At 44.8% G+C, this 26587-nt stretch overlaps 1 protein-coding gene across 1 annotated transcript in view; it reads right to left on the bottom strand.

Moving 5' to 3' along the window:
• Nucleotides 1-26587, bottom strand: part of LOC141784015 (latent-transforming growth factor beta-binding protein 2-like) — an 88271-nt gene that overhangs the window by 42004 nt on the left and 19680 nt on the right. Inside the window, exons 4-8 of the mRNA XM_074661702.1 lie at nucleotides 14447-14697; nucleotides 13322-13513; nucleotides 9026-9226; nucleotides 6754-7031; nucleotides 5454-5556 (exon numbers count right to left, since the gene is read on the bottom strand). Coding sequence (XP_074517803.1) covers nucleotides 5454-5556; nucleotides 6754-7031; nucleotides 9026-9226; nucleotides 13322-13513; nucleotides 14447-14697 — 1025 coding nt within the window. The remainder of the gene's footprint in view (nucleotides 1-5453; nucleotides 5557-6753; nucleotides 7032-9025; nucleotides 9227-13321; nucleotides 13514-14446; nucleotides 14698-26587) is intronic.

Here is a 26587-nt window from a genome sequence, read left to right as displayed (position 1 = left end):
AAACGACGATTTGTGAGAATCAAAGTCTGAATTAATATAAAATATATATTACGCCTAGCAAAGTGAAATCTTATACTTACAGTTAAAGTGTTATTGAAGTCACTACCGCATTGCATTGTGGGATATTTATGCCGCAGTATTGTCCAGTGTTGCATACTGTAATATTTCACCGCAAATAATATGCAATTCGCGTACTATTGGTTTCATACTAAGCTTTCGGACACACTAAAAAAAATCTCACATACTCTTTTAGCGTACTAAATAGCATGTTAGTATGGAATTTCAGACGCAACAATAGACTACAGTACCAGCAAATAAGAACCACGTCTCCCTAACATTCATCTCAAGAAAATATGATAAACACCAGGACTATAAATCAGCAACAACTTGGCCATGTAATTTTCATTATTGTACAAAAACAGCTAAGCATTACGTTATCCTCCGGCGATTTAATAATGTGCCCGTTCTCATGCTTGTTTTGTGTAGAAAACATGGAGCTACACAGGCAGCGGCTTGCAAGAGCGAGCTCAAGCTGCGCATCATTAGTGTCACCCTTGGTTACAAAGACTGTAGACCCAGACTGGTCTGTATCCACTGAGGGTACAGACAGAAGCTTCCAATTGTTGTGTATCCATTTAGCCCTGTTCAACAAAAGACTTTGTCACCCCTCACTAATTTATTATTGTCCGTCTCCATTCAATGGTGTTGTGCATTCCACTGGCAACTGTTCAATAATATTTGCTCAAATTCCCTGACCTGAACGTGTAATTCAAATTCCTTGGAGCTTCTTGATAGATGGTGCTGTCCTAAATTCAATCTGAATAAATACCTCTTTTAAACATGAAAGTAGAATTTGCTCCACACAGAGCTCGGCTGAGGGGATTCAAATGAAAGGACAGCTTATGCAAAATGAGAGAGAAAGTAAAGAGAGACGGCGGCAGGAGGCTGAGAACGGAGAGAGTTTAGAGTCAGATGGGTTCTTCAGCTGTACAGAAATCTTTAATTGCTAATTTGGTACAATCACTCTGTAGACCACCCGGCCCGCGGGCTGTTCTTCTAAGACGATTGAGAAGTCTGGTCCATCAATCACAGGGCTCTGAGCCCTTCACCAGCTTCCCCAGGGACCCGCCTGGGAGGCAACCTCAGTGTTGGGCTTCTCCCCGTAACTGACTGGAAAACCTGAGAACGCGTGGGAGACGGAGGATGCAGGAGGGACTGATGCCATCCACAGGACGGGAGCAGGAGACGGTGTTCCTTTCCACTCCACTGGGGGCCTATATATAGGAAAACAACGAAAGCCAAGTCCTCCTCAGGACCCGTTCCAGCAATTTACTTTCTGACATGCCGCCACGGGACAAACTGGTGCCGCGAGAGAAAACCAGGAGCAAACCGAGCTCTTTAATCACCGCGGAGGGTTTTCAGGTCTTTTGAGTCTCTAAGATGGCAAAGCCATCTCTTCTTGGCCTTCGAGCCAAAGCTTGATTGGAGCAAACAGCTTAAAGGGAAGTCATTTGCTTTCAAAACAGAATGCCTCCTTGGCACGCGCCACGTTTGCCACATTCTGGCACGGTCCATATCACATGCCCTGCAAATAATGTGTCCCTGCCAGTGAAGCAAAGGCTAATCAGTTAGGACACATGGGACTAATATCAACATCCTCCCGCTGACACAGACATGGACACAAAACCACTGTACAAGCTACAAGACATTTGCTCAATCATTAACAGTCTTTGCTCAGTGGATCTGTATCATGTTGCTGTTACCATCCCACGAAATATGTGAAGCAACAAAAAGGCTTTGATTGTAAGATTATTTTATTTTTATGCAACATTAAGTCTTTACTAAAAACATACTTTTCATTGTTCCTATTCACGAAAGTATTCATTTTACATCTCTGTTTGTAGTTTGTTTAACGCCCTTCTCCAAGATGCTGATGGTAATGGAACCCGCATCAAACGCACATTTAAAACAGACCCACATTCCTCCATAATCTCCAATTCACTGTGGAATAGTAACCACCTGGGCTCGTTCCAAAAGAAGGCATGCCATGGTACGATCCCAATAAAAATGTGCTTAACTTTGCTTGTTTCCAATTAAGGAAGGCGACACAAATTTCACATCCAACTGCCTCCAACTGGGATTTATGTCTCATAGTGGTTAGCTCTGCTCCGCACTGATTAGCCACACGGCTGCCCAGCTAATAGATCCCATCATTCTAGTTGTGAAGGGATAACACTAAGTCAACATCAGTGAATCAGATGCTGTCAAAGATATGTGACGTCTCCATCTAATCACCACGAGGATCTGCTGTGGAGCCGTTCCAATGCATCTGTTCTCTCGATGCCTACTTCTGAAGCAAAGTCATTGCATCTCTGGTTTTTGTTGGTCATTAACAAGTATTCATGTTTGATCAGCGCTAATAAAAAGTACAATAATAAGAGCAGGCTTTGGTCACTCGATGGATGTCAGATGTAACGTCTGGGGAATAGACAGGAGATTTGGGCGAGGATGAGTTCATGTGGGAAGATCTGTGGCGCTCTGTGGGCCCCCTCCTTCTTTGCCTCATCTAACTTTATTGATCTAAACCTCATGAAGAATAGTGTCCTCATTACAGAGAGACACAGAAAGGAGGAGGGGGGCGAAACAGACTGACAACTCCCACAGATAGAGGTGGAATAGAAGGCGGGGCAAAGATAGTGGTGACATCATGGTGACCTTGATGACCCGGGGAGGTAGAGTTAAAAGAAGCCAAGGCTCCTGTGGGTGTGGTGGTTACTTTGGGCCCTTGGGACGCCTGATCTGGCTCCCTGGGAAGCCTCCCAGCCTCGAAGAGAGAGGGAAGCTGCCCAGCAATGACAGATGGGGAGACAAACGGCTTGTGGAATTCCATTAGCTGTGAAACTCGCAGTGAGGGAGGGGCTGCCGGCACAATTATACAGAGTCATGCCAACACTACAGTGTGGGTCAGACTCGGGCCACAGCAAATGGGCTTCAGTCTGCTTGGGGAACCTCAGATTACTTTACTGATAGAAATATATCCCCAGAGTTGCTCTAACAATGCTATCCTGGCTCTTTTCAAGGGTAAACTTCCTCTCAGTTTCTGTCATGTGCTCCTTATGGGACCTGTGCAACCAAATTCCCTCCTCATTCTCACTTGACTCAACAAGTCACTGGTTAGCTCTCATACTTGAGGACAGTTTTGACCACATCAGATTCCACATCAGAAATGACAATCCGAGATTGAATTAGTTTGAAAGTCAAACAAAAAGTGCAGTGCTGTGTTTTTCTTTTCACGCCACCTCATCATCTTAACCAGAGGGACGAAGACGACTGCAGCCGCCCTTCTGGTTGATCTGGATCTCATTATGAGCCAGGAATCCTCAGCATGTGCCTTTTAAAGGCTCTGGCTCCTGAAGGCTTCGGCTCCCACTGAGATGGGACGCACTGGCATTCATGCTTCCATAACGTCAGTCCTCCTCCTCTACACACACACACACACAGACATAAAACTTAACACACACATATAATCTCATCCCTTATTGCCACGACGGTGACATAAAGTCCTTGGTGTATAATAATAAGTAATAGCCAGCTATATAATGTCGTCAGCTGTCTGCGCTGAAATGCGTATAGACTTACAGAGCGACACAACCAGACTGCAACAACAGCAGTACACAGCCTATATTTGTATAAAGCGCTGTGTTAATCATCAGTCGATACTGTACCCTTCATTATATCGAGTGACAGTGATGTGGAGGCAGAATAGGCCTAGAATAAGATTACAGAGATGTCTGAAGTAAATCCAGCAAGTAAAGACTTGTCTGTCGCCATCATAGTGTGGTCATGCTGGCATCATCTCTAAATGCAATAAAGAAAATGAAGTAGCAATGCTTCCTCTCTGTGCATTTTGTAACCTGCTATAAACTGACCAGTGGTAGCGTTACACCCCGAAATACAAACTGTGCTTTCATGCCATCATTATCACATACTTAACAGGAAACACAGGAGACTCTTATAATGCTATATGGCTTTTCCCCCGCACTGCAAACCGACAACTGACCCATTCACCATGAAATAAAAAGGACAGCATCGTTGTTCAGGGGCCGTCGTCTCCAGGTTATATATCACTCCTGTCAAACACGTAAGAAAGCATACATCTCGGCCAGTAAGGGAGGAATGCAGCTGAAATATCTAGCCAAGTGTCTAAACTGAGAACAATAACACTCTAGAGGAATTCAAAGCATTTCTCTTATTAAAGCTCCCTCAAAGACTTCTGGGACATACATGACTTCATTTTGACTTCATTTTCCCTCTTTTTCATTCTCTCTATCCTTTCTCCCCTGCCTGCGTGTGACCTGGGACCTCGAGCTTACGGAACGCTGCCCCCCAAAACAGCCACAGAAATGAGCGAATGGGGTATTCACTCCGTTTCTCCCCCAAAACTTCAAAGGAGGGAGCAGGGGAAAACATCTGGGAGCCAAAAGAGATCATGCCGGGGACTTAGGAATCTGGCATGCCGAGGGGAGATAGAGAGCGGGAGAGAAAAGAACGGATCGGCATCTATGATAGATGGAGGAGACAGAATGGGATGATGTCTGCTTCTGATTAAGGTCCAGTCAGACATCAAACAGGGTACGAGGACTTTGACAGCCAACTGACATCTGCGGGCATGGCTGTAATATGCGAGAGTGCCCGTAAAATGTGCCCACGTGCCACCAAAGCTGCTTCCCATGAGGCCCTTAATAGCAAGTCCTGCACCAGCACAGGGTCATAATCCCGCCTCCAAATAACACGCAGAGCTGTCAGGCCGAGTGAGAGTCTCCATCTACAGTGAAGGGTGTCACCACCCACCCTGCCTGCCGGTGACGGCGTGCAACCACCCAGCTGCTGTTTTTCAAACCTACCGCAGCTCTGGTCGGGAAGCAGCTGAACTGCGGCTGCTCATTTCCTCCTTTCAAGGCCGCGTTGGCTCGACCCGCCCGCAGGGTGGGTGGCACTCCTGCCAGGCTCTCATCTTCATGCTAAATGTGTTTTCATTTGCTTCCCGGTTTTGGTTTTTATAGAAGCGAGGACAGCTTCATTCTTACAAGTGGGTGCATGGCGGAGTCACACAGAGGAGTTTGTAATGGAGGCTGCTATGTGCTAATCCTCATCAGTCATCAGTATTGTTTTGGTGACAAATGCTTTAAAAATCTACCAAGCATAAACAACTACTGCTAAGGAATATGACTAAACACCTTAATATAGAGCACTATGAGAGGAGAGCCCAGCTGCATCTAGTTGTTTTGAATAACAGCACAAGAATACCAGGAGATCAACATACCAAAGGCATAACAGAAAATAATACCAACAGAATTAGACCAGATTAGAAATAGATTAGATTTAAGCATGTAATGGAACAGAGCGGAACAAAAAATTGCTCAGATCAGATGGCTTTAGTCAGGAGGGCTTACCTGGTTTGGTCGGACACTTTTGGCACTTGTTGAGACCCCAGGAGGCGCCCACGCTTCCACAGCAATCATCCTGTTTGGTTAGGCCTGGCAGAGGCTTGCCACACTACAACAACAACGCACATCTGCGTTAAATCTAAAAGATGAGTTCTGAGAATGAGTGTTACATGTTTGTGCACGCATGCTTGTTTGTGTTCAAATGTGTGTTGGCAAAGGGCAGAATTTGTGTTCGTGTCAGTGTGTGCATGTTTACCTATCTGCGAGGACAGAGTCAACCAGTCACATCTGAGACTAGTTAGTTGGAGGAGGACACAAGCGGCGGAGTCTCGAGAACAACTATGAGCCTCCTGGCATGCCTTATTAAGGCACTTGGCTAATTGTGAAGGGAGATTCCTATCGGACCTTACTTATTGGATTTTTGGCCAATAGAGATTTATGCAACTAAAGAGGCAACAGAGAGGACATTCTTCTGGAGAACACCGAACTGGCATACTGGCAGGAGAAGAGGGGAAACTACCGGCTAAAGCTTTTGTGCTCTCCTTCTCTGGGGAAGTTCTGGTGGGGTTCTGAAAAATCATTGTGACTGGAGGGGTTTCATTTCAAAGCTCTCTATGAAACCAAAGTAGAGAAAATGATAGCTGCAGAACAGCACAAACAAACTTGTTCAAGGAATAATACTGGCAAAAACAACTCGGTTGCAGATCATTGTGTGGTTGTTAACCTAAAGGCTACAGTAAGAGTCACTTTCACAGCCAAACATATGCTGTATTAAGCCTCAGATTAGCCAAACTCACGCACTGCCACTTAAGTACTTCCCCTTCTAACTTCTTTTCCCCTTTGATGCATGTGTGTTGTGACATGCGTACATTATCCTGACCATGCAAAGTACAGTAAATCTGCGGTGTGTGCCAAAACTGTATACATGGTACCATACACACCATGAAAGTCTTCCCATTCGCGCCACAAAGAGGACCACATGGGCCGGATTTCTAAGCTTAACCTTTGTCCTCTGAACGCATCCTAACTCATAACATGCCTATGTTGGGGGAACTGGTGGAATATGAGATGACCAGTGTGGTTAGAGCTCATAAATCCTGGACAGGACGTAAATTATAGCCCACTTCCTGTTTGAGGCAGCAGCAATCAGAGAAGGTGACGGGATGGGAACGTAATGGTACCAGTGGTAAAACAACACTTTCACTCACTGGTGTCAACACCTACGATGGGCTAGGATACGCCAGGTGGCTTACATCAGCTAGTGATGACAGTGTACATAGTGTGTTTTAATGACTTAACACGATACCTGTCCATCGACTGTTTCCTGAAAGCATCTCCCAACATGTCCATTCTGACGGTTGTGCGGTCTGGCGTGGCCGTGCTCACTGGTGTGTGGCTGCCTGCTGCTGTGCTCACTGGTGTGTTCGTGTCCATTCCCAGGCTGGGAGCGCTGCTGGACAGAGTGAGCCCCGTCTGTGGTGGCCGGTCTCTGCCCGGGCTGGACCCGAGCTACTTGGTGGATCTGGACCTCGGCGTCTGGAGGGTGCTGAATGTGGACGTTCACCAAGGATGGGTGGAGAGACACTGGAGAAGGAGAGACCCACAGTTTATACAATATAGTGGATAGTTTATAGTGTCAAATTTTGGATAATGTAAGAGGAAGCATCCTCAGCCGAGGGATAAAAGCTGTATATACATAGTGCAGTTTGCGAGCTATCAGCTAACATCCTGCACAAGCTTGTTCAACACACACTTAGCTCGCTTCAACACCATGTTATGAGAAGTAAATGGGGAATTCCAGGCAATGAAGACAACATTAAGATATGACAAAACAAAAACAACAACACAAAGAGTTTGGGATTTTCTGGTTCAAATCAAATCATCTTAAAAGACCAAAAACACATTTTTTGAGGAGCTGAGAAGATTATGAAATATGGAGAATGAGCTCTTTTGTCCTTCTCACAGCGGGGAAGCATCTATCCTCTGGGAGTGCCAGGGTTTTTTCCCAGAATCCTGACCCACTATTATGAATCATAGTCACGCAGACAGATGGCAGGGAGAGTCCAAGGAGAAGAAGAAGACCTTATCAAGAGTCCTGGACGTGAAACTGAGTGTGTATATATAAAGTATACGGACAGGACGGCTCATTTCTTTGTTGGGACATAACAATACAGACATTGGACTCATGTCATTTAATTATGATAATTTATTTTAATTCAAAATGGAAGATTTCTGAGTGGAATATAAATGATCTAAGTTAAAGCTTCTGCTTCTAGTTACTGTTAGACAGAGCGAGAAGCTGAGTGAGACATGAGGAGGAAATTGAAAAACAATATATCAGGAGGAGAAATGGAAAGTGAGTAAATCTTTGTTATTCAGTGTTATAACTTCATGATGTGGCATTGCTCTGTTTCCAATAACCACTTCTGTTTGATAAATGCAGTATTGTGCGAACAATATGAGGACTTCCACTGAGTCATTCATTACTTATTCTGCTCAAAATAGAGTCTGACCAGGCAGACCAAGGCAGAGCACTACGGGGTAAACAGTGTTGTAAATCAAGGAGTTCACATTTTGTTCTAAGACATAAAATACGTCAGTAAATATCCCACTGAATTCTAAAGCATTTATGTGTCTTAAAAAAGGCGTTTGCAAACAAGTGGCTAAATGATACTACAAAACGTCATCACGCCGACTCGTCCGCCTTTACAGCCTCCTTGTTTATACTCACGTTCATGCGACCGTGGTGTAGTTCGTTTATAGCCTAATGTCAGCTTTTTACTTCTGGTGATTGCTGATTCATTCTGTTCATTCATACGGTTCATTTGTGAAGATTATATTGTAGAACAAAACATGTAAGTATCATAAACAAGGTTATTTTCTGCAATAATACAAAACTCAAAGGAAAAATCCCATTGTTTTTTTGTCGAGGGAACCAGGGCGATGCTAACTTCCTGGTTGGCCTACAATAAGTACGTCCTCCATGCAGCACTATAAGGAGAAGTGAAGCAAACGGCAAAGAGTAAAGGCCTCATATCACACCAGCATTTGAAACAAATTTAATTCCACAGCAATTGCTGCGATCTGTGGAGAAAAATCTTTTGTGATGAGTTCAACTGACCAATAGCAAGCTGTCTTGACAGTGCTGACTTTTGGAGGAAGGAAGAACCAGAGAATCCACAATAGAACAAGCTAGCCGTGTTGCACCATCACCTTGTTATCCTTCCTCTGTTAGAGTTTTAAACTACTCTACAAAAGAGAAATGGTTTGCAGACACTTGTGAAACGAGAGCCAAGCTGGAGTTGACGTGAAACAAGCTTGTTAACTAACTGACAGTCTCTCATAACTTCTTTTCCCCTCTTCTATATGTACAATCCCCAGAAAAAAATGCCAGGGGGTTGTACACAGCACAGTACAGAGGAAAAAAAGATATTGAGACTGAGTAGCGTTAAAACGTTAATGGATAGCTTGCCCACTATCCCTACAAGTAGTCTACTGTATGAATTTTGCTGTTCCACTTTCTGGTGTGACCGGGCCTTAAAAGAAGCCAGTGCGAGGCCACGGTGCTGGGGGATTACCTTGCTGATTGGACAGTGGTAGAGTGTACATGGAGTGGGAGGGAGATTTTGGTCCCTGGCGGCTGCCGTCCTTGTGGCGGTGAGGGGTAGCAGGCGGCGGGGCCGGCAGGTGGCAAAACTTTCCCGTTGAGTTCGATGGACACCAGCACAGGTCCCTGCCGATGCATCGACCTCCACTGAGACAGGGTATCTGACAGAAGACTGCAGAGAGGACGAAGAGAAGAACACAGGGCCGTCAGAGGCACAGAGAAAAAGATGAAGAGGCTATTAGGAGTGAAAGATTCGTTAGCGTACACAACACGCCACATTTAATTACTTGGATTTATGCATCCTGATGCACAAGGGTCCGGTAATAAGAAACAGAAAAAGGGTAGTCCTAATAGGAAGGGAATGTGCTGCAGAGGCCTCATGTGGACATACTTTGTTTGCAAACAGTTAGCAAATTTCATGCTGTTCTCTACTTCGGCCCCACCAGACACCCGTTTCAACTTTGTCCTGCGTGCCTCGTTCTGCACCTCCTTTATTGGCACATCAGTAATTACATACTCCTGTGCGTTGTGATGAGTGATGATTCATTCTGTAATAATTCTGTGAAAATAGAAAGTGCATGGATATCTGTATGGGACAAACACGAATTTGCCAAACTATCAAATCTTGGACAAAATCTCAAAGGAGGGGAACTTAACAGAATAAGTAAATTGAATCACAAAAACACGCTCAGTCTGCAGTTTGATTTATAGTTTGCAATTTACCATGGGGAGAGAAAGAAAGGAAAGCCCGGCACTGGACAGATGGTGTTTGACAGTAGTGCTTTCACAGCCCTTTCACTGGCTTTATCTTTAGGCGTATGGGATGGGTGCCAGCCCAGCACCTTACATACCTGGGCCTGCTCCCATCTACAGAATCGCTCTGACCTGACCTCCGCTAACTTAAAACATCAAAGACTATCAAATGAAAAAAAACTATCCAACCGTGATGAATAAGAAAAAGAACCGTTCTGGATGGTTGGGTGAAGGAGGAAAAAGGTGAAGCACTTCACCTTTCTGCCTCAGCAACACCACAAATATGAGGACTATTTTACAAGACAGCTGGACAAACGGACAGCCCACCCATATGAGATAAAAAGATGCTAGTGATGGAAACATGCTGTGAGCTGCATCCTCTCTGTCTCATCGAGGCAGACAGTAACACACTAACAGGGTGCAAACAGGGAACAGAAAGCGATGTAGGGAATGAGCTCCCTGTCACATGGCATTAACGAGAGTGAGACTGGAGGAGGAAGAGATGTAATAAGAATAGAAGAGTAGCAGACGGGCAATGAGAGGGATTAGTAGGAAAACGTGAATAGAATAGATTGAAAACAGAAAAGAGACAGTAATGGAGAGAGAGGGAATGAGCAATGTGAGAAAAAAAGATGTGGGAAGACAGGCAGAGAGAGAGGTCCAGCATCGGTGTCCAAACACACACAGGAAGGCCTCGAGTGATTAGACATGCTGGCTAAATTATCAGCTCCAGGAGGCTATTAAATCCTCTCAATGTGGGATGCAGGCCTGCGCTGGTCTGTGTCAGACCAGTCCCACCCCGGCATGGAGCAGGAACTATTCTTAGACAACAACCTACTGTCGACTCCCCGTCTGCCTATCTGTCTGTCCATTTAACCCCTTAACACACTGAAGGCCCGCAGGCAGGCCCAGACGCTATTCTGTCTTTCAGAGGTTGTAGCGGGCTCACTTTTCAAGCTAGAGTGAAGATACTGGTATCATATGAAACTAGATAAAGCAAACGAATCCATTGGTAACAACCATGTCATGCCAAACACTAAATAACGCTACAAAGTTACACACAATTTTGGCGAAGAAAAACTGGTATTGCCATATTCAAAGGGGTCCCTTGACCTCTGACCTCAAGATATGTGAATGAAAATGGATTCTATGGGTACCCACGAGTCTCCCCTCTACATACATGCCAACTTTATGATAATCACATTCTGCTTTAGTAAAAAAAAAACATGCCGTTTTTAGCCTGCAGTACAAATGTGTTATTTTGCCTACTGTATTCTAAAATGGTGTATTTGAATATTTCTGCATACTGGGGTCCCTGAACAGTCTTAGAGTTGCATAAATTGGGTATCACTGTAAAGCTGAGACTGTTGTGGATCTAATGAGCCCAACTGTATTCATGGGTGATGATGTTAGTCCCCATAGTAGCCATTTCATTGTAGTGAGAGCATATTTTGAAACTTGACCTCACTGTATAAAATGTGTGTGATGTGGTGACGTCTAGGATAATCACAGCCTCATGAAACTTTACAACCACAAACTGGATGGCTTTCCTATGTGTATTGACAATAAGGGGGTTTTTGAGTAGTTTCCAGAACAGAAGTGCTCGCCATCCAATCGCCGAAAAATGCAATTCTTGCAGAAATCTCCAAATGTTGGAAGTTTTAGATACCAAATCACAGCATGGCTTTTTCTATGGTGTTCCTCAAGGGCTTGGTGTCTTAATATGGTATTATGGAGGGATTATTGATCGTTTCTATCAATTCTCGAGTGGTAAAAAAAGGTTAAATTTAGCACCAAATCTGTGTAACAAATGATATCAACCCAAAAATTGTTGCAACAATTTATGAGACATAATAGAGCATGGGAATGGCCATCATATACTTTGATCATCATGTTCAAGCCCTTCTACACTTATTATTTTGATTAATTAATTAATTAGTTAATTTGTATTTCTTATTAATGAGTAGAACAACTTGACACACAGTGCTAAGCTGCACCTCAAATTAATCATCAGGTTCCCAGCTTTCAGAGGAGGTACACCACTTCTATGTGGCATATACTGTTGACTTTTTATCTACCCCTGAATGTCCCCTGTCCCCCACCCCTACCCGTCTTAAAAAACTGGGCAAAATGGTAAGGGGTTACAAACCTCTAACAAGCAAAGAGACACACACAGACACGCACACTTCTCACTCAATAAAGAGACTTCTACCAAATCTAATATCAGGCTTTAAAGTAAGTGGTGTACACAGGGTGCGTATCAAGGGAGCCTGTTATAATTATCCAGCATGATTTTACTGCGCCGTGTAGGGAACATAACAACAGCATGAGATAACTGTTTGCTGTCCACTTGACATTCCTCGACGAACACGCACACCCCAAGCAATAACAGGATGCTAGCCTAAATGGAAAGCAATCTCTTTTTAACGCACTCTTTAACACATGCTTTTGCGTAATGAAGGGAGATTTCTAGAGAATGAAAATGGGGCACAAAAACAAACCCCGCCGCCGCTCAGGAAGACGTGGAGGTGCCAGGAATGTAATCTCGGGGAAGCTCCTCTGCCAGGACGCTGAAGTGTTTGGAGTATCTACGCCATGTTCCAAAACCCCATTAATGGGCACATAAATCTGCAACATCAACCTGTTTATATATTCATAAGTCAGCTCCCCAAAGAGCCTAGTGCACTTAAGTGAAGGTCGGTTGCATGTTGCCTATTTGAGTATGTATTCATGTATGTGTATGTGTGTGGTATGTGGACCCTCTAATCCACAAGTAGTAATTAGTCTGAGCCTTAGCCGGACCTTTAAACCTGATGAGAAAACTAAGAAACACGCGGGGGTACGACCCTACCCTTGGCATTGACCGCCCCTTCCCTTCCCATGGACACTCCTGTGTGAATTTGGAGCAAAGCCCCCCGGATAAATGGAAGGTTTAATGTAATCCCTATAAAATCCTGTTCATGCTGCTACTCTTTCTCTCTTTCAGCTTCTCCCTCTCCTCTTTCATTCGTTCTTGCTCTCCCAGGGAGCACGTAAAATGGTTAACGGCAGGGCCAACCGCGAGGTGTAAACCGCAAAGAGATGGGGCTAAGTGCTGGGAGCGTGGGACCACCAGCTCCACGTGTGTGTGCGCAAGGGGGGGAGATTAGCCCCCTATTACAAAGCCCGCTTTTAATCTGGTCTACCCCCATCACCTTCCCCGCTTTCTCTGTCTCTCCTTCTCTTGGACAGCGAGAGTTTTTAGCGTAGCTCTCAGCTTTAATCTCCACCACTCTGCCTCCTCTTTGAGGTTGGTATTCAGAACAGACAGCATGCCACAGTGAAGCCCATTTTGTCAATCTCACCCCATAAAAAAGGAATGAGACAGTAGGATGGAGACACGGGGGAAGTGTGTGAGAATAAGAGAGTAAGCAAGAGCGGCAGTGACAGAGAGGAGAAGAGAAGAAGAAGGATGACAAGCAGGCAAGAAAGATAAGGGTTAATGATAATCGGAGGCCCCAGATTTGACACTCACAGAGTCGGAAGCCGTGGTTCTTTGGCTGCTGCTGCTGCTGCTGCTGCTGCTGTTGCGAGTTCTCGCTGTAGACCGTGGTCATGTCTCCCTTCTCACAGCTGTTGTAGCAGCGACCACCGCTGCACACCCTGCGGCATACCATTGGCGTGAAGACGATCTTGATGCGGTCCAAGTTGGAGGTCAGGTTGGCCCCTGGAAAGCACACACACACCTGGGTGAGAAGGAGCGGCAGCAGAGGCAGGCTGGAGACGAGCTGCATCCTTCCTCCTTCAGCCTCGCTGTGACACTCTCCCCGTCTGGGCCAAGGGAGGTTTATAAGTGTGCGAGGGTGTGTGCTGACGGCTTGGGCAGTGGCACGCTGCAGCTGAATGAGAGCGATGTGCCACAGGCCAGCAAATAGGGGGGAAGAATACTATTAGATATCAGGCTAGCCTCCAAGCCCTTTATCTTTTTGGAGAAGGTGTTTTGGATGTGTGTATGTTTGAAGGAGACAAAGAGAGCTTGAGTGCAAGTTAACATTGTGTAATGTTGGGAAGCTGTTCAACAGCCGTTGCTGTGGTACGGGGTTAAAAAACAAGAGCAGCTTGAACAGCTGTGTGTGCTGGATGGTGGATCAGAGGAAGATGAAGTAGTGAAGGGAGAATAAAAAATTAGGAAAGACAAGTTCCCATTTCTTTTTGTTGCGGGTCATGTCAGAGAGGTGACAGGGCAGATTCCCAAAGATATCAAAGCATCCACACACACTGCTCACACTCCTTTCCAGCAGTTTTCTGGACCAGCACACACACACACACATGCTCACACACAGTATGGAGCTTTTATATCAAAAGTCTGTCTGTCTGCTGTGCTGCAGACCAAAGACGGGGGTGGGGTGGGTGGACAGCGCGAGAAGGGAAGTGCAGCCTGGGAAGCTGCCAGTTTTTTTTCTTGTGGCTAATGTTCCATTCAACGATGACACCACACATGTGTACGTATGTATGCTAACCCCTGTTAATTGAGCCAGAATGGGTCGTGTTTGTTTTGACGTGGCTAAGGAGAATGGAAATGTTAAGTATGCATGTAAAGTGAGACCAGATCCAAGTTTTATGACATTCATTTCTCAGTGTGTAATAGCTACGTTCTTACCTGCTGGTGATAATGCGTTGTTGAACTGCCCGTGAAGCTGGCTGTCACTGGTAGGCCTGTGAGCGTTAAAGTGCGGGTTGCTGTGCCCATGTCTGTGTCCGTGCCAGTTCCTGTGGTCACCGCCATGGCCGTTGCCGTTGGGTAGAGCGTTGGAGGTTATAGGCCCAGAGGATGACGGATATCGTTTCACAGTGCGGGAGGTCCCGGTCTGCTGAGGGGAGGAGTCAGGGGGTCCCCGTCTCACTTGGGACCTGCCATTCACATCATCACAAGACCATAAACACATGACCTCAGACAAACGCTAATGTCCCACACACATACACACTCACAAAGAAACACCCATCAGCAACGTATGCACATCACCGTGAAATCAGTTTAAGCGTGGTCGCTGTGTGTGACAGAAAATAATATTCCTGCGAGACAAACATGCTGTCTTAGGTCATAGCTTCACTTAATTGATTTTATAGACGAGACACAACAATTTGGAAATAATTTTTTTGTTTTAATCAACTTAATAATAGCATATAATTCGTTAAGCACTTCTCAACTAACATCTGCTGTAAGTCACAGTGTGTGACTCGTCGCTGTGACCTTCACTAATTAATGAGAAGATTCTGTTTGACATTAAAGACATTTCGCAAGAGAAGATTATTCATCACTGAATAACAAAAAAATAAGGCCCAGATTTGTCCCAGTTTGTGCGTGCCTGTGTGTGGCTGGTCTGTTTTCCTCGGAGAAAAGTGTGCGATTAAGCACATTAGATCTTTCCATCAGATCTACAAAACCTTTCCATCACCCATTGTGTCTGCTTGACTAAATTATGAACTCCCTGTTCTGTCTGACTGTGGCCAACCAGGGAGCAACATCCTGAGTGTTGCGCCGCGCTGGAGGAAGTATTAAAACTAGGGTCGAAGAACAAAGCTTGTCCAGGGCTGCGAGGGGCGCGTATTTTTTACCGGTGAACATTTGATTTGGGTCAATTACTGAGCCTGCGTTGCACGACCTGGAAGCTGAGCTCATGTGAGCGACCTGAGGGAGGCGCGTGCCTCTCAGACGGACAGGCAGACGGGCCTACCTCGGCTCTGGGGGTGTAAGAAAGCTTGGGGGGAGTGCTGGGATTCAGCTGCCCTGCGAAAAAAACATCTGGATACCACTGATCTGCCCAGACAGGGAGTCAGCAGAGCAAGACAAAGATGAACTATGTCGGGGTAGATCAGAAGAACCGTTCTACAAAGCACACCTGTGGCCCTGTAATGTAATTGAGGCTGTAATCAGACCCTAAATGAGGATATAAACCATGCATTAGCATTTATTACATGTGGTTTTTAGCCACACACCACGTATTTACACACAGACGCACAACGATAATCAACAAATAAATACTAGAATGTGTGCACGCTGCACAAAAATGCATACGTGTACACACACACACACACACCCTGTCACAGCTGTGCTACAAGCCAACGCATGCCTCTTTATTCACAAACCACATTCCTGCTGGCAAGGGATCAGGACACTAAATGAGAAGGGGAAAAGTGAGACAAATATTTGATAATGGTCACTCACGTCATCTTTTCAAAAGACAACAGGCAGCACCTATAGCTGACAGCTGCTGACCCAGATCCTGAATCTTCAGGGCGGGTCCCGAGACAGGATGTGACACGGGAAAACAAGAGGTGCTAATGTCAAGGTGGGGAGGACTTCCAGGAGGTGGCTAACACCGCTACACTGTCCACTCCAGATTATGATAGGGTTTTTCCATCGCTAACAGTGACACCTGGCCCGCAAGCATCCTGCCTCACTTCCTGGGCTTAGCCAGATGTTGCTCTCTCTGTCTCTCTCACTTTCAATGGCAAAGTGACTTCCTCCCATCATGAGCTCACCGCTGCCCTCTCTGCCTGCAGATCAGGGGGGGGGGAGGGGAGCGACGGCGAGGGCAAGCACGACTCGCTCCGCACGTTTGATGTCATCATTAGGAACTTCAAGGCCCCGGCGATCCAGGAGGAACCATTCCTCCGCCTTGTTCTGGGTGACTTGAAAGCAATTTGGAAGACCTCTGCCAAGATTACATGGAGCACGGTTTGAACAGACAGATGGGGAAAAATGTTTTGGGTATCAAATGATGGCCATACAGTTTTAATTAAATCACTGACGGCGCTGATAAGAGAGCTGCTGAATGAGCATATGGTGCAAAGACAGAATTAAATGTAAATAGATTGGAAAAATATATTGAATGTATTAAATGTGTCTTTCATTCTTCCTCAGATCTAACTCTCGGAAATAAGCGTATTTCCAAAAAATGATGAACAATTCCCTTAATCAAATACATTAGGAAAAAGCATTACGGAGGCCAAATCATTTAGACACTTTGATTACATTAGGGAAATTCAACTGAATATATCGTGAGGCTTAGTCTAGTACATGACATGTATTATTTGACGTTCAGAGCATGTGTTCAATAATTACACGCAAAGAGAAACAATCAATTCTTCTACACTGATAAGTGGCTCGGTCCAAACACTTGATCAAAGCGTCAGTTTATATCTGAAAACAATAGAGGCCTCCAACTAGGACATTAAGCCATTGGCGCTGTCCACTCACTCACTTCACGCAATTAGAAGCAAACCTCATCACATTTGCGGAAATTACAAATCACAGCGATGGCCAAGAGTCCACACTGTTCATAAAACAAATGTACAACTTCCAAAGAATTATTTGGCACCATGCATCTTTGAACTCATCGCGGCATTACGACATGTGAATATTAGCTCTCGTGAAGGCATGACAGGCAGCATGAATGGCAGATCCAGCCGCACCTCTTGACCCAGATGAGTTGGAGAGGAGGCAGTTTGGAGCATAAACAGCTCAACAGTCAAGCCAGGAAACAAGAACTGGAAGACGGTCAAAAAAGGCTGCTCTGATCTCTGAGCTTCTGCTGATGCCGTACATAAAACCCAATGAGTTACATGCTGCCAAGCAAAATGCTAGGTGTACTTTGAAGTTTTGATGAGAGTGTGTTGGGGGGCGGAGGGGAGAAATTCAGTTAGGTGGCTTTGTTTAAGTGCCAGGAAAGCCCCGTAGCTGGGGCTCGGAAAACACCACTTCCCATCATCCCAGCGGTGACTGTGTTGTTTTTTTGTGAGTTGCCCACTGGGAAACGGGAGCCTCTTCGATAGACTGGGAAATTCTGGATTTATCCGACAAGCTTGTTCATCTAAAACATTCACACACATACACGCAGTGACCCAGATCTTCAGGAATTGTTTACATCTTAAACCATCTCCACGGCCCACTCCGCATGACGAGGCCAGAACGGTGTTTATGTGAAGCGCTGCACAGTAACGTATGGGCCACAGCTGATTCATTCACTAACAGTTCAGTCTCTGAGGTGCTTTCATTATCTTCTCTCTCTATAAATCTCCATATGAAGTTAAGCATATTTGTCAGTTGTAACAAATGTGTTTCAGACAGAGAGCCTAGTTTTTCTGGGCTTAGGATGCCAAGTAGGTTGGAAAGGACTGTGTGATATTAAATGGTTTTTCAGCACTTGAAGCTCAACACAAGTCTACCTTGGCAAAGCTCATTTTTCATTTTGATTTGTTTGAGAATACCAAAGTCCGAACCCGCATCTAATGGCTCGCATTGCTCGCATTGCTTGCAGAAAATAGACTGATATGAAGAGCTCTGTCTGGTTGTTAGATGGAGCCATTTGGCTTTGAGTAGACTGTCTAAACAAGACAGTCTGACAGCAGGCAGAGGTGTCTGGCATGAGCGTCCCAGTCTGGGTCACACCGCACAACCTGATAGCTCCCAGCCTTGTCACTGTGTCCCGTCTCAGTACTCTTTGTGTTGGACTGGACATGACCTTCAAGAGCGACGAGTGGCGAACCTCTGGAACCATCTGTAGGTTTACGACCAATCAACGCAAGAGTCGCTCCATCCTGCTGAGGAAAACCGAGTCATTATTCTTTTTATTTAAACAAAATGTTTAATGGTTCCATTCACCTCTTTCCAAAAGCGGAGCGTCAGCCAAAAAACCCTATTACATAAAGAACTGCACATAATTAGGGCAATTTGAAGGCTACTTGGTAAATGGGAAAGTAAATGACGTTCATCAAAGACCAAGTGTAAAACACAGTTTACACACACAGTCATCTCATTCAGAGAAAGACGGTTGTTCATTTTCAAAGCTTGCGCTTGGACATGCGGATCATCAGTCTAACTGGAGGGAACAGGAGAAATCGGAAAAAAAATTGTGCAAACAGCAGCTAGAACAATGAAAACGTTGTACTGCTCAACCACTGCAAACACAGTTGGCAACAAAGGACGAGGAGATTTATGAGTGTATTTGGGACACGTACTTTTGCAGTCAAAGAGGGAGGCCTGTGAGCTGTACAGAGCACTGTGTGAGGGGCACAAACTGTTTTTGGATGCAACAAAGCATATTGGCCCTACTCCAATTCCTTTTTAAGTGTTCCCTACCAAGTGGCAAAGCAACAGTTAAGAGATTAAGAATAACCAGGCATCCAGGCCTCCTTTCAAAAATACTACATTTTTCAGAGGACAAACTATTAAACTGAGAAACACCTTGCAATGAACAGAGATAATATTCTTTTTTTAAGACTGTCAAGAGGAGAGAGATGTTTTTCGGCATAAAGCTCAACAACAGATGGTGCTCTACATTTCACAGAACAAAGCTTGCAGACGAGGAAGGAGAAAGCAGACTGTTGAAACTAGTCCCGGGAGGTGTTATTCAAGAGCATTAGCAAAGACATACACACTTGACTCTTGTTCGTGTTTTGCTATTCAAAGCCCCACAGTGTTATGAATCTCTGTGACGTCCAAGACATTAACTATGATGTAGCGAGGAAGAGAGAAAACATTCCAGATTAGCAGCAAAGATATTATCACGAGGAGGATTCCTGGTCCAAGAATGACTTGATTGTTTCAGAATTTGATTTGGCAAAAAGTCAGCTTTTATATCTGATATATGATAAGGAATTATTTACTAATTGGATATTTAAGTCTATCCTATTCTTGCTTTGAGAGGACAGGACTGTTTTCCCATGTTTGATCTAGCTCTAAGGGCCCACAGGCAAAGAAGGGAAAACTTTAATTCAGAATTTGGTCTGTCTTAACAGCCTTGGTATATTTTAGGAGGTGAAAGAAGCCTCAGCGGGCTGAGAAAGAATTAATCCGGCACCCAGTCTGCACCAAACCATCTGTACCACCGGTGGTCAAACCCCACTGTGGTCACACATCTCATTCCTCAGGCTTTATGCAGAACGCCCTCATCCATTCATCATTTGCCATTGAGGTCCCTGTGTGTTTCTTGCAATAAAATCCTGAGGTTTGAACCGTTAGCATGCACCAATAAATGTAATATCCAGTCCCAAGGGCATTTTCATTATGCTGTTGTTGTGTGTTCCTCATAGCAACAAGGTCATGCAATGGCACGGCGGGGAAGTTTGTGTTTGTTGGAAATTCAAAAATAACTCGACACCAGCCTCTGTCATATTAAAGTCACCCTAAATTACAGCTTTTAGTGAATGTTTAATCTCTGGTAGTAAATGTTTTAACCTCCACTGGCGACTCTCACAACTTGTTTTGCAAGATAATCATGAAGCTTGCACGTCAACTCAATGAAAAACTTCTGATGTTAATGTTGTTTTAAAGGAATAGTTTGACATTTCAGGAAATACATTGATTCTCTTTCTTGCAGAGAGTTTGATGAGTAGATTGATAACAAGCAGATAAGCGATTTTCTCAAAATATTGAACTGTTTCTTTAAAGGTACAGTGTGAAGTATTTGGCGGCATCTAGTGGTGTGGTTGCAGATTGCAACCAACTGAGTACCCCTACACTCACTCCTCCCTTTTTAAGTCTGTGGTAACGTGAGACGCCGAGTGTAGAACCATGGTAACGCCGTTCGACTCACTATGAGGCCATCCTTACCATAATAACTCTACTTTAGGAGCAACGGAGGTCAGACGGTTGGCGGTACCACGGTTTTGCATTATGCGGCTCATGTTACTGCTTCGGTGGCCTTCAAGTAACGTAAAAACGTGAAAGGCGCTCTCTAGAGCCAGTGTTTGGTTTGTCTGTTCTGGGCTACTGTAGAAACATGGCAGAGCAACATGGCAGACTCCGTGAAGAGGACCCGCTCTCTATGTAGATATGAAGGGCTCATTCTAAACTAGCGAAAACACAACAGTTCTTAGTTTCAGGTGATTATACACTAATAAAAACACAGTTCTAAATATTATATTCCATTTCTGCTAATAAATCTGCTAATGTTACACACTGTTCCTTTAAAGAGCTTGCATTATTTATATTTTCCTGTGCCATTGACATAAGGAGAAAAAGATGAATGTGCCTAATAGTAGAATATCTACCAGGACACATAGATGTGCTCAAACCAAACTCTGATTACACATTCAAGAGGTGATAAGATGAAAAAAGTTGCTGTAAGGCACCACAAGAGCAGCAATGAATGAGTGAAATAAAAAAACTGTCTGCACAAGCAGACAAAAAACAACCAATTTTATTCTTGGATACATGGATAATGTCGTCTTCTTGTGCTCAGTGAACAGTCAGAATACACAAACTGACTGAATGCTCCATGGAAATGTAATTTAACATTGCCAGTAGTGCCAGTAGTCCAATATGTCCCATACTATGAACTAGGAATAACAGGAAAACACCTAGTCACAGAAACATGTGCAGCGCTTTAACGCTAAGCTCTGTTCCCCCGAAACAAGGACAAGTTCTTCTCACATACGTGGCTGCATAAGGCCAAACATCAGTGAGCAATTAAGGCCCCGTCTCTCTTTGATAACATCTCTAGTCATTATGACTTGGATAATTATGGGTCCTGGCAGAATATCTCCCCTTGTGAAAATCTGGGTGTGTCTGAGGGCTTATCGCACCAGCCACTGAGGCTGGATTAAATCATGTTCTCTCTGTCTGGACGGCCTTCCAGGAATCCCGCTAGTAGCAGCCAGAGCCTGGGTGAAATGAATTACAGTGGGGTTGGATTGATCCAGAAAGCTTTTTTTTCTTTTTCTGGCCCCAGGGGATGAAGCTTATATTTGAGCAACAACTGGGGCTAGTGCAGATTTGAAAGCAGCAAAGGTTGTTGAGAAATTTATTTAGCAAAGACTATTATTTGGATCAGCCAAAGTGCTACGCAGACAAATGAAGAGGTTGAGTTCCACTTTATTTTATAGGTACAACTCCCATTACCGCCTGCATGAAAATAGATTTTCTGTAAATTTGACCTTATTGAGGTTGTCAGACACTACGTGATCATAACATATGACTACTGCCGTCTACTCAATCACAGGCCACAAGCACTGAAATAAACAGTTTCCTTTTCATCTCCAGGGGGCCCGCAGCAGTGCCAACCTGTCTGTTTTCACCTCAGCGTTTATAATGTGAGGCTTTTTCAAGCTTTAAGAAATCCAGAAAGGCCTGATTCTGGATGGAAGCAAAGCAGTGTGGTTGCTGCGGTTCGGGGGTCTGAATCAAAACGCCTGGAGACATGGTGAGCTGAGAAGCTATTCAATACTCTACGGTTTATTGTAGTTGCTCTGATCATTCACTTAGTAAAATGCCACAAGACAGGTCAGCAGGAAGAGCCATTAGAAAGTGCTGACTGTGGCTGTGCCTACGCTGGTCAGCGTCACATGTCAGACTGCTCTGACAAGAAGCCAAAAAAGGTTTCCAATAAGAGACGTGATTGAGGGAATCTTTGAACCGGTCTGTAACATTGATTTAAAAAGCAATTAAAACTCTACCAGAGGTCCACGGAGAGCACGAGGGGAAAATGCAGACATAAAGAAGCCCACCACAAAGTCAAGTTTTGCTGTCTGGATATGAAAGAAGAATGTGGGATGTGTATGTCTGGAACCCTGCATCCTGACTGGATTATGCACGGCCATACTGCTTTCAACAACGTGACCCATATCTGGAAGATGAGCCTGATCGATGATCTCTCCATCTGCCTCATCTCCAGAGGCTGGAGTGCATTCTGGGATAGACGCCCCTCTTCCTATAAACCGCCGTACAGCATTTGTCCCTCCGACAGCTGCATCTGCACAAGCCTGCCTGATGAGAAAGATTTGGCTGCGGACGCCGAGCTCGCTGGCACCGCGGCGCAGAGAGCATGTTTCGGATGGGGAGAGTCGGGATGGATAGAGAGAGAAAGACATATCTGTCCCACGCTGAGTTCTCTATGGTCCTTTGTTCCCTCTGGCCTAGCAGGAAGCCAAACACTCATGGGACTCGTTTGGCTCCGTGTTTGTAGACAGAAACACATCAACTCTTCCTGGTCTGGCTCGGCCAATATCGTTGAGTGTTAAGCTTTCCTCGCATTCAAAAATCTACATTTAGACACACTGAATTACAAAACATTATGCTTGGTTCATTTGCTACCATCATATGTTGTGCAAAATTCAACATTTCATCGCCTTTTGTAGCATGTGGTAAGTTCACCTGAGGACAGGGTGGCCTCCAGAGTCTGCCCTTTGTTGACCCACAGTAGCAAAGAGGTACACAATGCCCCCCACAAAACCATGTCCAGCCGTGCTCCGGAAAGCCTTATCCCATTCATAACACAAGTGAGAATACACCAGGGACCGGGGTCAGGGCAAAGGTAAAGTTTGAAGCACCAGAACGCAACTCAAACATGCCTGCAATCCACAAGCAGAAAACCAGTTAACCTGACCCCGTTCAAGTTCACTCCCCGTCTACCCACGCAGGGACACAAATCACAGCTCGAGACGCGCCGTCATATGCCTGGTTTAGAAGCGAGATAGAGCCCTATTCAGGAGACACTAGAGCATGTACAACCTGTGGGAATTAGCCTGCACTTTACCCCTCTTCCCTACTTCAGCCCGACTCCCCATCTGCAGGCCTCCTCTGTTTTGGCAGCGGCTGAAAAGGAAGATTCTGGACACGTCCTCTTTGAGTAACAAAGCAGACTGCCAGGTGGTACAGTAGCAAAACTTTCCCAGGCTGCATGTTTAGGTATATATTTTAGTCTTAAGAACATACATATCTGATCAAAGTCGGAAGCATCAGGAGCATTATGAGATGGAAAGCTACTGTGGGAGTTGTGTTACTCTTTTAATTTATTATCCTCTCAACTGAGTTACAAGAATCTTGTTGAGTGAATTTCCACTCCTGTCTTTCAGCGTTTATGATCATAATTCATTCAAGCTCTGTTACAGTTCATTCTTCAGTGATCATTGCCACCGAGAACATTGGTGATGATAGTAAAACAATATTTGTCTACAGGTGCTGAGGTCACCTACTGTAGAGGATTTTGACGGTGGCTCCCGTCAGCGCTGGTGGTGTGGTTTGTCTGGAGTGGGAGTGAAAGCAACCAGTGATCCATAATTAACATGGAGAACTCCCACTATGACCACAGTTTCCTCTGAGAAACGGCTGTGTGGCTATGTGCAAAGCCTTGAGTCAACAAGCCACATAACCGCCAGCCCTGTTAGTCACCAGGCGAACGGCGGGACTGGTATAAGCATAACAGTTAATGCGGGGAAAGCCGTATGCATCACCCTCTTAAGGGCCGTTCTGCTCCATGTCACTGGGTGTTTTTGTTTTTCTTCAACATCCCAATATGTTACTGGGTGTGACCACATTTGTAATCATCCCTGAAGCAAATTGCGCTTTGCAAAATTGTACAGAGCAATTACTTTTAATGGGCCAAGACATTGATGCATTGGAATTCAATTTAAATCATTTCAAGTGAAGAACCAGTGGTGATAAACCCTGATCCAACCCTCTCTCTTCCAATTCAATACCTCAACTCAGCCATCTGCTGGTACAGACTCGACTACCATCCCATACCAGTGCTCTCTTTTCCCAACATTTTAATTATGTCGTCACTGTGTAGGATACATTGGAATAATATTTTCTCAATATCATCTCCGTTTCCAGTTGTAACATCACACTGAGGGTCAGTTTTTGATTGGCTTGTGTGAATGATGTCATTACATCAAACAGAACAGAACTTAAGGGCACTTTCACAAGCCAACACTTAGTCAGTTTTAATCAAACTCTGGTGCGGTTCATTTGGGCAGGTGTTAGCACAGTACTCTTGAGTGGACCAAAACAACCGGTGGCAAGAGGTGGTGGACTGTTTCCAAGCGAAACCTAGTGCGGTTCAATTGCAGTGAGAATATAATTGCCAATTGCAGAAAGTGAACCAAACCGCATGAGATTACAGGCTGCCTGTGCGGGCATTTGTTGAGATGGACATCGGCAAACGACAGGTTAACATGAGTAGCAGAAGAATGACCTGGACTGACCTGGACAAGATGTTTGCTTGACATCTGTGCCGAAGAGAACATACAGAATATGATAAAGTCTACAAAAATAGTGACATTTCTAAAGTCATTTGAGAGAAACTGAAGGGGAAGGGATTAGGGGCCCAGCTCCTTCATACACGCCCCTCAGCAAATACATTATTTATTTGGTCTGCTTGAATTTGTGCACTGTGAAACCGAACCAGACTAAATAGAAAACGAACCAAAAGTACCAATTTCACTCCGATTCGGACAAGCGAAATGGACTGTGGCTTGTGAAAGCGCCCTAAATAACAACTCTAACTGCAAACTCCATCCCAAGACTAGGCAATTCCTTCTCTCCATAATACATTCATCACGTTGGTGTAAAAGAATTCATTATATGCTCTAGTTATCAAGTCTACAGTATGTTTAAATTCTAGTACAAAAAAAAACCTCTAACTGTATTCGGTATCACTGTACAGCTCTATTATCCAGGTAGCTGCTGCCAGCTAGTGTGATTATGTTAGTGTGATTATGTAACAGAGACCAGAGAGAGATGACCTTTGGAGGGACGAGCTGCTTACTGCACACACATCCTGCTCTGCCCTGCTCTGTTTCCTGCAGAGGACTGATGTCAGAGAACGGTGGGGGCATGAGGTTGATATGGAGTTGGACTCATAGGAGGTGCTGAATACGTCCTCTGTGCGTTATCGCAGTTCCAGCTTAGCTAGGAGTGTTCACCACTGGCCCTGACCTTCATACTGGGAGCTGACAGACTAGCCGTGATCTACGGGATCTCGTGCTGACAGGGAAAAGCCTTTCACTGCTGCTGAGCACAGCGCTCACAGGAAACGCCGGTTTACAGTGAAATGCATTCGGTCAGAGGAGGAAACAGATATTTGTTTGCCAGCTGCATATAGGATGTACATTTTTAAATTTTACTGTTTTAATCCCACAGAGCATGCAGCTGGGACATTTGGGACACAGTTGAAATGGTCAGAGGAGAGGTGGAGGACTGGAGACAGGAATACAAGAAGACGTAAGGAGTTGTATTCCCATGTCCCAGATCCTATTGAACAGAAGGCTCCTCATATGTTTTGTCCATCCCAACAAGACTTTTATTCTAGGCTGTCAGTCATAAATGTGCTGGATTCATTCTGTAGGACGATTCAGGAAACAGTTTATTCTCTAAAATAACATTTCAGGAGGCAGCTGTGCCCACACAGGACGGACAACATGGCAGTCATAATTAAATTTTGACAGAGAGGAATTCCATCCAAGTGTGGTGGACAGATTTCTCAAAATAAAAATGGCTTTAAATTCTGTCCGAACACACCTAAAGGTTTGCTTTGAGAAATCAGCAAATTAAGGAGGCTGCTAGCGTAGCTGCTAGCCTGGGCAGGATACTTTATAGGCCTTGTTCGGAATGCCAGCCCAATTTTTTGGCATATCCAGATTGGATCCAGATTGATTTTAGAAAGTCTGGACAGCAAAAAACCACATCAAATGCGATTTTTGCAAATTGGATCCAAACCACATTTGGAGGTGGTTTGAAATGCGATCAATTGGATTTCTACAGATCTCTCTTTCTCAGTCCGGACGCTCTAGCCAATCAAATCAGATTTCAAAGTGTCTTTCATGTCACTCACAAAACGACACACACACACAAAGTACTTTGCAGATGGCACCACAACTTTTGCTGCACAGTGAAGCTCGCCCTGACTGCAGCACAGAACATCGCAATGTATACCAGCCTCATCGGTCGCTGAGTTTGTCTGCTGCGACGGTGGAGTTCTGCACCGCGACTTGACAGCGCGATTGTATGGAGGTTTGA

Source organism: Sebastes fasciatus, chromosome 15 (genome assembly GCF_043250625.1).
Source record: "Sebastes fasciatus isolate fSebFas1 chromosome 15, fSebFas1.pri, whole genome shotgun sequence".
Lineage (NCBI taxonomy): Eukaryota > Metazoa > Chordata > Actinopteri > Perciformes > Sebastidae > Sebastes > Sebastes fasciatus.
Note: the sequence above shows the minus strand (reverse complement) of the source record. Positions and strands in the feature narration are given on the sequence as shown.